At 44.3% G+C, this 12,705-nt stretch overlaps 1 protein-coding gene across 3 annotated transcripts in view; it reads left to right on the forward strand.

The window, feature by feature from the left end:
* The window catches only part of FLACC1 (flagellum associated containing coiled-coil domains 1), an 87,834-nt gene that overhangs the window by 45,170 nt on the left and 29,959 nt on the right, over nt 1-12,705 (forward strand). For all 3 annotated transcript variants that reach the window (XM_073645612.1, XM_073645611.1, XM_073645613.1), the window contains 3 exons: nt 4,674-4,735; nt 5,569-5,666; nt 7,789-7,841. In XM_073645612.1, the coding sequence (XP_073501713.1) occupies nt 4,674-4,735; nt 5,569-5,666; nt 7,789-7,841 (213 nt within the window). The remainder of the gene's footprint in view (nt 1-4,673; nt 4,736-5,568; nt 5,667-7,788; nt 7,842-12,705) is intronic.

The following is a 12,705-nucleotide window of genomic DNA, read 5'->3' on the forward strand; positions in this document are numbered from 1 at the left end:
CTTGAAAAAACGCATGCGAAAACGCATGTAAAAACGCTGGAAAAACGCTTCTCTCTGGCAGAAAAAATGCATGTAAATCTGCATGCGTTTTTTTCTGCCAGAGAGAGGCAAAAACGCTCTGCATCAAATCTGCTACGTGGGCACATAGCCTTAGGCTATGTGCCCACGTTGCGGACCTGAAGCATATTTTTTACGCTACTCCCTGGCGGGAAAATCGCATGCGGATATTACATGCGGTTTTCCCGCCAGGTAGAAGCGTTTGTGAGGCGTCTTTGCATGCATTTCCGCATGCGGGTTATCAAGCACTTCTCCAAGCATCACTTGGAAAAGTGCTTGACAACTTGTTCAGAATGGTAAAAAATAAAAAAATAAACTTTATACTCACCTTCTGATGCATTCTCTGCCCCGTCCGGAGGCTTGAGCGGCTCACGCTGTTGTGTGCAGGACCTGCGGTGACGTCATTGAGTCATGTGGTGGGTCACATGACTCAATGACGTGGCAGGTCCTTCAGACAACAGCGCGACGGAGGGAAAACATCAGAAGATAAGTATAAACTTTATTTTTTCTTTTTTTTTTTACAGGTTCTTTGGTACCCAGGTCTGGATGAGAGTCTCCTCTCATCCAGACTTGGGTACCATCCGCACATTGATTCCGCTGTGCTTCCGCAAAATTAATGAACATGCTGCGGATTTTTGACCGCAGCATATACGCTGCGGAAAAATCCGCAGCATGGGCATTGACATTGCGGAATGCCATTGGGGACCATGGGGTGCGGATATACATGCGTTTTTCAAGCGTTTACGCTGCGGAAATTCCACAGCATATACGCTTGAAAAACGCTACGTGGGCACACAGCCTTAGCCTCAGTCCTCAGGGGTGTGCAGGGCTGGGTGGGCTATGCACTGATTAGTGGGGCAGTAACCTCGGCTGACTGCTGCTCCACCCTGCACCAAGAGGGAGGTGCAGTTATGTCTTTCTCCTGATGTTCAGTCTCTGCTCCTCTCCCACCAGAAAGACAGTAGTTTTACCAGTAACTTCAGCAGGAGGCAGGGGAGGGGAGTTGCTAAAAAATAAATTCAATTTTACTACTGCAAGTTTCCTTCTACAAGGTGCCACCCTATAAACTGCACCTCCAGTGCCTAGTGGTTAATTCCGTCCTGGCCATAGTTTATAGTGGTGACAAGTGCATGAAGCAGCTGTACTATACTTCCTTCATGTTCTTCTGATGCACTTTCCCTCCCACAGTTACATAGGAGCTGCCAGGCACCAATTCCTCATATGTAACTTAAAGCAAAAGCACGAGGCTTTGCGCTGCCACATCATATGTACTCTCCTGCTCTGGATTTCTTTCCTTAGCTGTGTGCAGGGACCCCCAGCTCTTACCCCAGTGCTCTGGGAGCAGCGGATCCCATTCCCGCACTACACAGGCTTTAATGCTGAAAATCTCAGACACTGAACTTGTGACGCCTCTACTCGAAAAGCCCTTTGTTTTACCCTGGGAGATGGGGGACTCGGAGTCGGGTCCTACGATGGAGAGATGGGGGTGCAGCCGTGGCCCGGACCCGACCCGTGCTCAGGGCCATCACATTAAAAAGGATGGTGTGGGCTTATCCGGGTTGAGTGGCTGATTACGACTACGCCACCTGTGGCACCTGGTGAAGGCCACCAGCGCCGCTGCAGTCTGCTGAGGCATGGTGGTATTGCGACCAAAGTTATTACTACTCCCCACAGGCGGAGCAAGGCCTCAGGGCAGAGGGACAGGATGGAGGGGGTAGTAGTAGAGGAGAACGGACGCCGCATCGTGCAGTGTAGCGCAGAATAAACAGTCCGGAGGCCATAGGGGTGAACTTCCAAGGCTTTACTCACTTTAGAGATGGCAGAAGGAAGGCGACTCCCTGCTCCCCGTGGAGTCCTGCGGTCACCAGGGACGGGGGTCCGACAACCTCCGAGTAAGTCCAGCATTCAATCGGGACCCTACACCAGAGTGTTCCTGAACTACAGACCGAATCCTTTTCTGTCCGTGTGTGTGAATAGGCCGGGTCTCCCTCTGAGCTCCTCTCAGAACAAGGGTACGGGTGGCACCTCCGCTCCTTCCGATACCCGGTGGGATCCTCTGAGCCTACCGGGCTTTCCCGACCAGGACATGGAGTAGCAAGGTCGGGTTTCGGGGGCCGGTACCCCTCTTGCAGCCGGACTCCCTCTGAATATATCAGGTGGTGAGGACAGGTGGCGTACACCGCTCCGTCTGCATCCTCCCCGGGATCCATTTGCTATGGAGCCACCCTCTTAAGCTCCGGGCCTTCTTGGTCCTGGTCCTTGACCGGGTCCAGACATTCCTTGTCTACAACCTACCCCTCGTCCCAAGGCCGGGGCACGAGGGCTGTGTCTCCATCCGATGCAGGCCCACACAGGATCCGTGTTAGGGTGGGAGATCACAGTCCACTCAGCAATTGACAGCATAGAGACAGGCAAAGAGCGACTGAAGGCAGTCAAATAACCAAGACCCAAGATGGCTTTTTATTAAATATGAAATTTAAAGTGTAACTAACTTGTAAGTCCTCCACCCTCACCCACTAACTGGTTCCTCTAACTCTTGGTTCCCCAGTCTCCCTGTAACCAGGAGGGCAGCACCTAGTGCATACTAGCCCCCTCTGGTGGAGAAGTGTGGTGTTGGATGCAAAGGTTGGGTCACGACTATCACACTGTTCTTACCTCAGAGGAGGAACACTACACTCCATTAAAGAAGTGCAGCATCCCTGTGGTGCTTGAACCCTCAGGGGCGCCACAAACTTACAATAAATTGTTGCTGATGCCAAAATGTTACATTGGCACTGGCAGTATTTTTGACCAACACATGCAAATTCCTTCATGTTTTCCTACATGTAATATACAATATGTAAGATGTAGTGTTGTGGATTTTATTGTCATTTTATTGCTGCAATAAAGATACATTTTATATCTATGTTATGACAAACCTTGAGATTTTCTCATGATCCTTATTTGTGAGATGTGTTTGTGACCTGAATTTGACATTTACAGACCAATAAAGATCAGGTGGATTTCATTTAACGATCGCTGTAACCGAATGTTGTGACTTTATTCTTTTGTCAGTTCTTTCATAATGTTCAGATACTCTGTAAAATAGTTATGGATAACAATACCTGGTACTGAATGTGTGTGAAGAAACAAATTATTATAATGAGGTCAAAAGGATCTTACAGTAACAATCTTTTTTGGCACATTCAAGCCTTCTGGATCTGATCTGCCAGCAAGGTACTGGGGCAACACCTACACTACAGTATACAAATGTGTTAGGTTAATTGCTTCCCTACATGTCCAATATTGAATAAAATAGTCCGAAATCGCCTCAGCGGTGTTGGAGAGGTCAGGCCATACTAACTTCTGTAAAAACACCGAGAATTTTTAAACATTGCACTAAGAGATAGTAATCAAGGTATTCAGCTACCCCCCCCCCCTGTTCCCCACCCATTTCCTAATTTCTTTACTGCTGCCCCTCCTTCATTCAAACAATCATATCAGATCAAACACTTGAGTCCCAGATCCAACAATGATGCCACATAGTGTACCTCGCACCTCCATCTCCAAGACTTCTCTCGTGCTGCGCCAGCTGTCTGGAATGCTCTACCCCAGACGATCCGACTGATCCCTAGCCCCCACGTCTTCAAGCGCACTTTAAAAACCCATCTCTTTAAACAAGCCTACCACCTTAACTACTCAGTAAACTAACTTTCCCCTGTTCCCTCCTTCTAAATATTAGTCAGAATCTGCTCCCTACTGTTCATCTGTCTCTACACCCTCCATGTACACGATAACTACACTCAGAACTTGATTATTGCACTTAAACATACGGGCTGATGACCGGATCATACAGCTTTATATGATAATCCCGACTTAATATAATTGCCAGACCTGAAATAACAAGCACTTTCCACCTATTGTGTCCCCCCATTTCCTTGTAGATTGCAAGCTTGCGAGCAGGGACCTCACTCCTGATGTAACTGTTTAAACTGTCTTACCTTGTATTGAATTTATTGTCTGTACATGTCCCTGCTTAATTGTAAAGTGCTGCGGAATATGTTGGCGCTATATAAATAAAAATTATTATTATTATTATTATTACTGACTTTTGACCTTCTCTAGCATATTGGGTTTCACAATAAAATATTAATCCCGAAGTGAAAAGGGGACACAAATGGATTGGAGAACTCTACCTCTACATCTAGGAGATATGTGCACTCCCTACTGCCCTTCCATTTCCCCATGGTCTGTGTTTATTTTCTACATAACTGTTAAATACTTTTAATAGTTTTTATTGAACATTTCAAACATTAATCTTTCTGGGGCATTGGTGCAAGAAGGACTCCCGTAGCCTAGGATGAAAATGATTCCCCTTCCATGCCCTCTTTTACGACATGCCAACTCTATGATGGGGAGTCCTACCACAAGTGGAACAATGTCATCCATGGCTTGGCCAATCTTCACCAAGACCCCTATAGCAGCTGTATAGGAAGCGTCTATAGCATGTACACTCCCAAATGGAGACTTGATTTGTAATCCATATTAATCCACTTTGTTTTTAAAAAAGTCTTAGTATTAAAATCGCATCTTGTCACCCGCCCTTCTTTCATTGTAGTTTTGTATGTTTTTGTTAGATGGGCCTAGAATTGGAGAAAAAGGTTATGGAGCTAACAAATGAAAAAGAGGAAGAGATCAGGTAGGCCTCTGCTACATAAGTGGTCCCTGATTAGTGCAGCTCTATTATTGATCCGTTAATATTATGGCTATATATGTTGGAAACATTGTTTTATAGTAAACGGTTGTTAAAGGGGTGGTCCACTACTTAGATATTAATTACTTGATCTTAGCGCGCAGTCAGACAGCAGTGTAAATAGGAGCAAGATCGAAATGCAGTACACGGACTGGCTGGCGGCTCTCCCAACCTGAGCGTGACAGCTGCATAGAAATACATGAAGCTCCGGTCAGGAGAGCCGCTGACCTGCGTTTCGATCTTGCTCCGATTTTTGTGGCCCTCTGACTGTGCCCTTAGGACAGGATAAGATATGGCACACCACCGATCAGTTGTTATCGTCTTTGGCTGCAGCTGGATTATAGACAGAGTAAATCTAGAAATAAAATAATTAAGTGTCCACAAAAATATTAATTGAAGAATGATATAACACGGCACTTCCGGTGGGTGGGTGCTCAACTAGGATCCTATCCTGTTATTCAGTAATCATAAAACTTGGCACTCGTATATGAGCCCTATTTGCAGCGTTTGATTCCGCACTATTCCCAGGCGCTGACTAAGCAGTGTTCCTGAGCAATCCGTATACTGATGAAGGTCGACTTTATAGGCCAAAGCATCTTGTGTTGTCTGGAATGCTGCTAAAAATTAATCTTTTGAATCATATACGAGTGCCAAGTTTTATGTTTACACAAAAATATTAATGACTGACAGTCTCAAGCAATATTGCTGATATCCTCGACTGAAAATTATATTGTATATGTATTATAGATGTATTACAATTAATTGTGTTGTATGTGTAGGACCCTAAAGGAGAAACACGCTGCTGAGCTACTTAGCCTTCAACAGGAGAACCGTGCACAACTGGCACAGGAGAGAGAAGAAGCTGAAAACAAATATGGTAATGAACAGAATCTTCTAAAATATAGCACAATTATTAAATTTGGGGAAGCTTTTCATAGAGATGGCAGAAAGGAAGTCTTTACAGCTTGCAATAATGTGAGTTTATATGAAAATTAGTTAGTAGGACAATATAATTTTCTTTGTTAACGGGAATCTGTCACCAGGTTTTTCCAATACAAACTCTGGCCACAGTAGTCTAGCAATCTGCATCTAAGCCTCCAATCTCCTCTGCATAACCCAAAAATTACCTTTTACAATCCCTTCATATGATGCAGTCCAGTCTGACGGGCGTCTCTGGTCTTGCTCGGCGCCTTCTCTATCCCTGCAATTGCTAATCAGTCCCTGATCCATTGAAACCAATGGGCTGATCATGTAATGGACGAAAAATGGCATATCCTCCAGAACAACAGACACTTTTTGTAGTTGATTTCTATTCTAGCTAACTCATCAAGGTGGTAAAGGAGGAATGGTATTGTTGTAGAATTTCCTTTTAGGGCTCATGGGTTTTCTAAAACATTTAAACGCCTCAGAATTTACCATATATCAACATATGGCAAGTGTAATAGGTGTATGGCAGCATGTTACCAGATTTAACAATACAAAACTGCATACATTATTCAATAGATCTCTTAGTCCAGATGAGGCTGGTGTATTTGTACTGCAATTCCATGTCAGAATGGCTGAACAGTCCTTTTGAAAGTTTCAGTGAGATGCTTATTTGCATTTGTATTTTAAGAGGACTTTTCACCAGGTTTAGCTGACAATATTATGAATGGCTGCAGAGCTGAATAAAACATAGTTTTTATTTTTAAATTGATAATCTCTGTTGCTGAGCTATTAGTTTGTAAAGTTTGTTATAATTTATAATAAGCCCAACTGGGCATTACCAGAGATTCTTTTCTGGGGGCGTGTACCTCTTCCCCTGCATGAGGTTGACCAATCATTAGACAGCAGAAACATATAGGGAAAAAATAACAAGACCCTACATAAGCTTGGATAAGGTTTCTCAGTGTGACATTTGAAATGACAGACAGTCTGCTCTCCTCACTGATCTCACTGCAGAGCTGTGTGTGATTATAAAATGCCACAGCAAAGTTGTGTGTGATTACTAAAACTTCAGCTTTCATCTAACAGCAGTCAGTGTGGGGGAGAGACTGACAGTACTGTGAGAGGAGAGCTGCAGAGGTGTTTGTATTGAGACAAAGCTCAGTTCTGCCCCTCTCCCCACTCAGACTGCCATGAGATGAAAGCTGATAGATGTTAGCAATTTCTGCTGTACTTCCAGCACTTTGTAATCACACACAGCTCTGCAATAAGATCAGTGATGAGAGCAGACTGTCTGTGGGGGCATGCTCTTATTTCCCCTGTATGTTGCTGCTTGCTTAATATTGCTCAACCTCATGCAGAGGAAGAAGTACTGTCTTCCTTTTACTGAATTGTTTTTATATTCACAGTAGATAAGAGAAGTTGCATAACAATGAATGATGTCATAACTTTACTTATCTCTTAAAAAAAAAAAACTAGAACAGCACAGTCTCTGTTATTTTCTGGTTTAATGTGCTATGGGTTTATCTTGTGATGAACCAGTCTCCTTACTTTTTTTTACTTGTCAATTTCCAGCTATGAGACTACTATTATGAAATCGACCAATTTGGAGGCTCTGTAGCCAATACTTACACTTTCAGGCCACTTTCACACATGTGTGTTTAGCGGTCCATACATGGACCTCAATGCACAAACTGGCTGCCGGTCTCCTGACCTAAACTCAACAGTCACATAATAAGCCTATGGGGCTGCTAAGTTTGGGTCAGGAGACTCGGCAGTCAGTTCGTACATCACAGTCTTAGTGCAGAAAGCGAAACATATATGTGTGAAACTGGCTTTCGTCTCTGCTCCACCACTTCTTCTCACCAATATTGTCCCCTCGCACAGGCTATACAAGCAACATTTCAATGTACAAAGTGACCTCATACTTTATAGGTTCCTAAAGGGGTTCTCATGAGGAATATGGATGGTTTACAGAGCCTAGAATGTATTGTGTATGAATGTAAGAACAATTAGTTGTAATCAACATTAAATATACGATGACTCTTTCGACTGTCTTTTGCCTTTGTGTACAGATGAGCTACATAAAGAACTCGGTCTGGTTAAGAGCTCATTTAAAACCTACCAGGTAAGACAAGCAGACCTAACACATTTTACACTGAATTACTGTATTAGATATGTTTCTTCTATAAAATCAAGACTTTGTACAATACCAGAGTCAGGTATCATATACGTCAGTTTTCCGCCTGGCAAAGTAGTGGCATGTTAATCCCTTCACAACCATTGAAGTATCTATATCTCATGGTCGGGAAGGGATTCCTGACCTATAATTATTATTATTATTTATTATTATAGCGCCATTTATTCCATGGCACTTTACATGTGAGAAAGGGGTATACATAACGAAAACAATTACAGTAATCTTGAGCAAAACAAGACGGCGACTGGTACAGGAGGAGCGAGGACCCTGCCTGCGAGGGCTCACAGTCTACAAGGGATGGGTGAGGATACAGTACAGTTACATCCAGGCGATCACGCGGGCACTGTGTCAGAAGACACGGTGATCACATGAAGGTGCCTGCTGTATCTCACAGTAGGTCACCTGTATCCATCACCACAGGGGTTTTGTCGCCCACCGAAACTACGATCAATTCTGAACAGCCAATCAAAGCAATTTCAATGTTTCGGCAAAGGAAAGTTCCTGAAACACTGATGTCCAGCTATGATTGGTGCTATAATTGGTGCTAGGTAACAGCAGCGCCATTAGCCCCAGCCCTGAATGGTGCGATCGGATGAAGACATCCAATCGCACCAATCAGTGATCAAGAGGGCAGTTTGACCTCTCAATGACAGCTCTGCACCACTTCATTCCAGTTTGGAGACTTGTGAAGAGCAGTCACTGATGCTCACTTGCTGGGATTTGTGGTGCCACAGACACTTTCGAGGCAGTGCATTCACTTCTGCTGCCGATTGAAGACTTGAAAAACAGAAGATTGAAGACGTTCCTGATGTGTTATTGACGTGTTCATGTCCTCTTTTTTCTAATTCACCTCCATCCCTGTTTCCCCCTTTGTCCCCTATCCCTAATCCCTTCACAAACCCCCATCTGCTGCAGAGCGCTAATCAGTACTTGATCGCTCCATTTATGGAATTATTTGCCCTTTGCACCACCTCTGTGCATTCATCTTGCAGCTGCTAAGTGGTGATTAGTGACGCACATCACTAATCGGCATCTGTGCACACTTTTGGTGTGGGACTTTTTTTTTTTCCACTTTGCACCATCTCAGTGCGTGCGTCCTGCAGCCTCTAAGCGCTGATCAGTGACGCACATCACTGATCGGCATCCGGTTTTGTTTTGTTTTCCAGAAAGTGTAAAAAAAAAAAAAAAAAAAAGAATGAAATAAAAATAATAATGTAGATTAGCTGATAGGCTAGTTTAAGGACAGTGTAATCCACAGTAAAAATATACTGCAGTCAAATACTGTAGTTGCAGACGTTCAGTAATTTTTTTTTTTTTACTGACGTTCGTTTAGTAATTGTAGTTTCAGAATTTTAGTGGAAAATTTCTTGTAGTACTTATTCTACAGTTTTTACTACTAATATAGAATCAAAATTAGCATTAAATAGTTGCGGGCGTTCAGTAATTTTTTTACTGACATCCATTTAGTAATTGTAGTTTCTGTGTTTTAGTGGAAAATTTGTGTACTACCATATTTATCGGACTATAAGACGCACTGGACCATAAGATGCACCCCAAATTTTGGGGTGGAAAATAGGAAAAAAAAAATATTTTTTATAAGATGGAGGTCCGTCTTATAGTCCGAATATGTATCTTACCTGGGGGGCAGTGGAGTGGGGGTCACAGGAGTCATGGTCCCTCAGGAAGCTGGTGGCGGCAGAAGTGGAGCAATGCTGCGTGCCCTGGGTGGGAGAAGGGGGTGCCCCAGGCAGCGGTGGGTTTGCAGTGGTGATTGAGCGGGATTGCAGGAAGAAGCAGGGTCCCTCCCTCAGAAACTCAGCGACTGCAGAAGCGGTGAGATGCTGTGGGGCTGGTGTTGGCCGCCAGGCAGAGCGGAATGCGTTGCTTTTCTGGCGACCACGGCCATCTTCCTGAAGCCATGAACTACAGGGAAACGGCCGCCCAAACCGGCGCATATGCAGACTGGGATCTCGGCAGCCATCTTCCTGAAGCCATGGGCCTAAGGGAAATGACCGCCGAGATCCCAGTCTGTAGATGCATCAGCTTGGGCGGCCATTTCCCTGTAAATTACGGCTTCAGGAAGATGGCCGCTGGAAAGGCTATGCACTCCGCTTCTGCCGCCGCCAGGTTCCTGAGGGAGGGACCCTTATTCCTGCGATCCCGCTCCACCACCACCGCAACACCCCGGTAAGCTATGTTCGGACCAAATTTGGGGGGAAAAAAGTGCATCTTATGGTCCGAAAAATACGCTAATTATACCAGTTTTTTCTACTGCATAGAATTACGGTTCATGTAATTTAGTTGCTGGCGCTCAGTAAATGTTTTTACTGTTGTCCGTTTAGTAAGTTTTTTATTGTACCAAATTTTTATATTCTTTTTATTTTATTTTTATGTTTTCATTTCTAGATTCTTTTCTTTTATTCTTTTTTTTTTCTTTCCTTTCTTGTATTCTAAATTTAATAAATTAATAAAAGAAAGTTTACACCGAACACCCAACTAAATATAATTTGGTTATCCAACACACACGTGTGAAAAACACACACCACCCACATGAAAAATAAAATGTCCCACTCTTCCTAAAGACGGTATTCAGCCGAGGAGGCTTACGCCTTCCTTGCTGCCAACACTGAGGGAGAGGATGCCACCTTCCTCTACTTTTTTTCTCCTCCTCCTCTTCTTTTTCCTCCAGTGATAATGAACCCCCATGCAGAAGCCCCAGAACAGCAAAGGAGCCAGCGCCCACGGTTGGTGACCCCCTATGGACCTCACCCCCCCCCCCCTCCCGAATATTATGAGCCTCAGATTCCTGATTTTGTGGTGCAATCAGGAATCCAATTTGACACAGACTGGCCTCACTTTTTCAAAGTCTTTGTCTCTGAGAATTTCATTAATCTCATGGTGGCCAAGACAAATTTATACGCCAAACTATTTTTTGCCCAAAACTCAACTTCATCATTTGCTTAACTAAACCCCTATAGACAGAGTAGAAATTATGAAGTTTTGGGGCCTTGTGCTTCACATGGGGATAGTGAAGAAGACTGAAGTTCGGCAATATTGGAGTTCTGATATGGTATATAACACTCCAGTTTTCTGGATGGTTATGACCAGGAAACGCTTTGAGGAAATTTTTTGCATTTCACAGATAATGCACAGTGTGCAACCCGAGATGAGATGACCCCAACTTTGACCGATTTTTCAAAATTCTGAGGAGTACATCCCCAAAGAGACATCTGTGTGGATGAGTTCCTAATACACTTCAAGGGGATGCTTAAATTCCGGCAGTACCTGCTCAGTAAGAGGGCAAGGTACGGAATAAAATTGTACAAACTGTGTAAGAGTACCTCAGGGTACACCCACAGATTTAGGGTTTATGAAGGGAGGGACACTAGGATTCAACCCCCTGATTGCCCCCCTGTCATGGGAGTGACTGGGAAAATTACGTGGGAATTGGTGCACCCACTGCTGGATCAGCGTTATTACCTCTACGTAGATAACTTCTACACCAGCGTCCCACTCTTCAAGTCCCCCTCTACCAGAGCTACCGCAGCCTGCGACACTGTGCGCAAAAATCAGAGAGGACTTCCTAAGACGCTAATTGCGCAGCTGCTCAGAAAGGGTGAGCGCAGAGCGCAATGTAGTGACAACATGCTGGTGGTCAAGTATAAGGACAAGAGGGATGTCCTTTTCTTGACCTCAATACATGGTAATGGCAGCACCCCCACCGCTATACGAGGCACTACTACAGGTCCCAAAACCAGTTTATGTCCTGCAGTACAGAACGCTGCATTTCTACAGTTTCAAGAGATAGTGATCAAGACCCTAATATTTGGAAGTCAGGAAGGGGAAGGCCCCAATACCTCTGGAACTGAATTTGCCCATTTTGTACCAGTGCAACATTTCCCCAATAAGGTCCCTCAAACTGCAGAGAAAGGAAGGTCATAAAAAAGGTGCAAAGTGTGTTACAGGAGGGGGGATAAGAAAGGACACCATTTATCAGTGTGACACATGCCCCAGCAATCCTGGCCTGTGCATTAAAAGACTGTTTCAAAGTGTACCACTCATCCATGGATTACTAGAATTTATTGCACAACTTGATGTACTCTACACAACTTGTATAGGCCAACCTGATTTACTCTACACAACCCACATTTGCCAACCTAATGTTCTCTACACAACCCATATATGCCAACGTGATGTACTCTACACAATTTACATATGCCAACCTGATCTACTCTACATAACCCACATATGCCAACCTGATGTACTCTACACAACTTACATATGCCAACCTGATGTACTCTACACGACTTACATGTACTCTGACACTCCGCACCTCCACTGATCATCTGTGTTTAGCTCAGGAATAGTGATGAGCGAGCATGTTCGCTACTGCTCGGTGCTTGCCTGAGCATTTCACTGCGTTCGCCGAGTATTTCCGGGGTTGCTCGGCGGAAGCTCGGGTCTCCTCCCTGCCTGTTTGGCGCTCTTTAGACAGCCAAGGAACATGCAGGGATTGCCTGCCATTCACTGTAATACCGTAGCCATGTTGGTTGTCGCATTACAGTGATTGGCTGGCCGCACAGCGTCATCAGGTCTATATCAGACCTGGCGCCGCCATGCTCGTCGCAGTCACTCCGGAATCAGACAGTGGAGGGAGAGCTGCTGCTGAGCTAGGGAGAGATTTGATTGTTTCTATTTAGTGTAGGTGTACCAGCGCTGCGTAATATGTTAGTGCTATATAAAAATAAAGATTATTATTATTATTACCAAACTATATTAGAGTCACATATCC

This window comes from Phyllobates terribilis, unplaced genomic scaffold, assembly GCF_046119375.1.
Source record: "Phyllobates terribilis strain yellow unplaced genomic scaffold, ASM4611937v1 Scaffold_9__5_contigs__length_417890890, whole genome shotgun sequence".
NCBI classification, from domain to species: Eukaryota; Metazoa; Chordata; class Amphibia; order Anura; family Dendrobatidae; genus Phyllobates; species Phyllobates terribilis.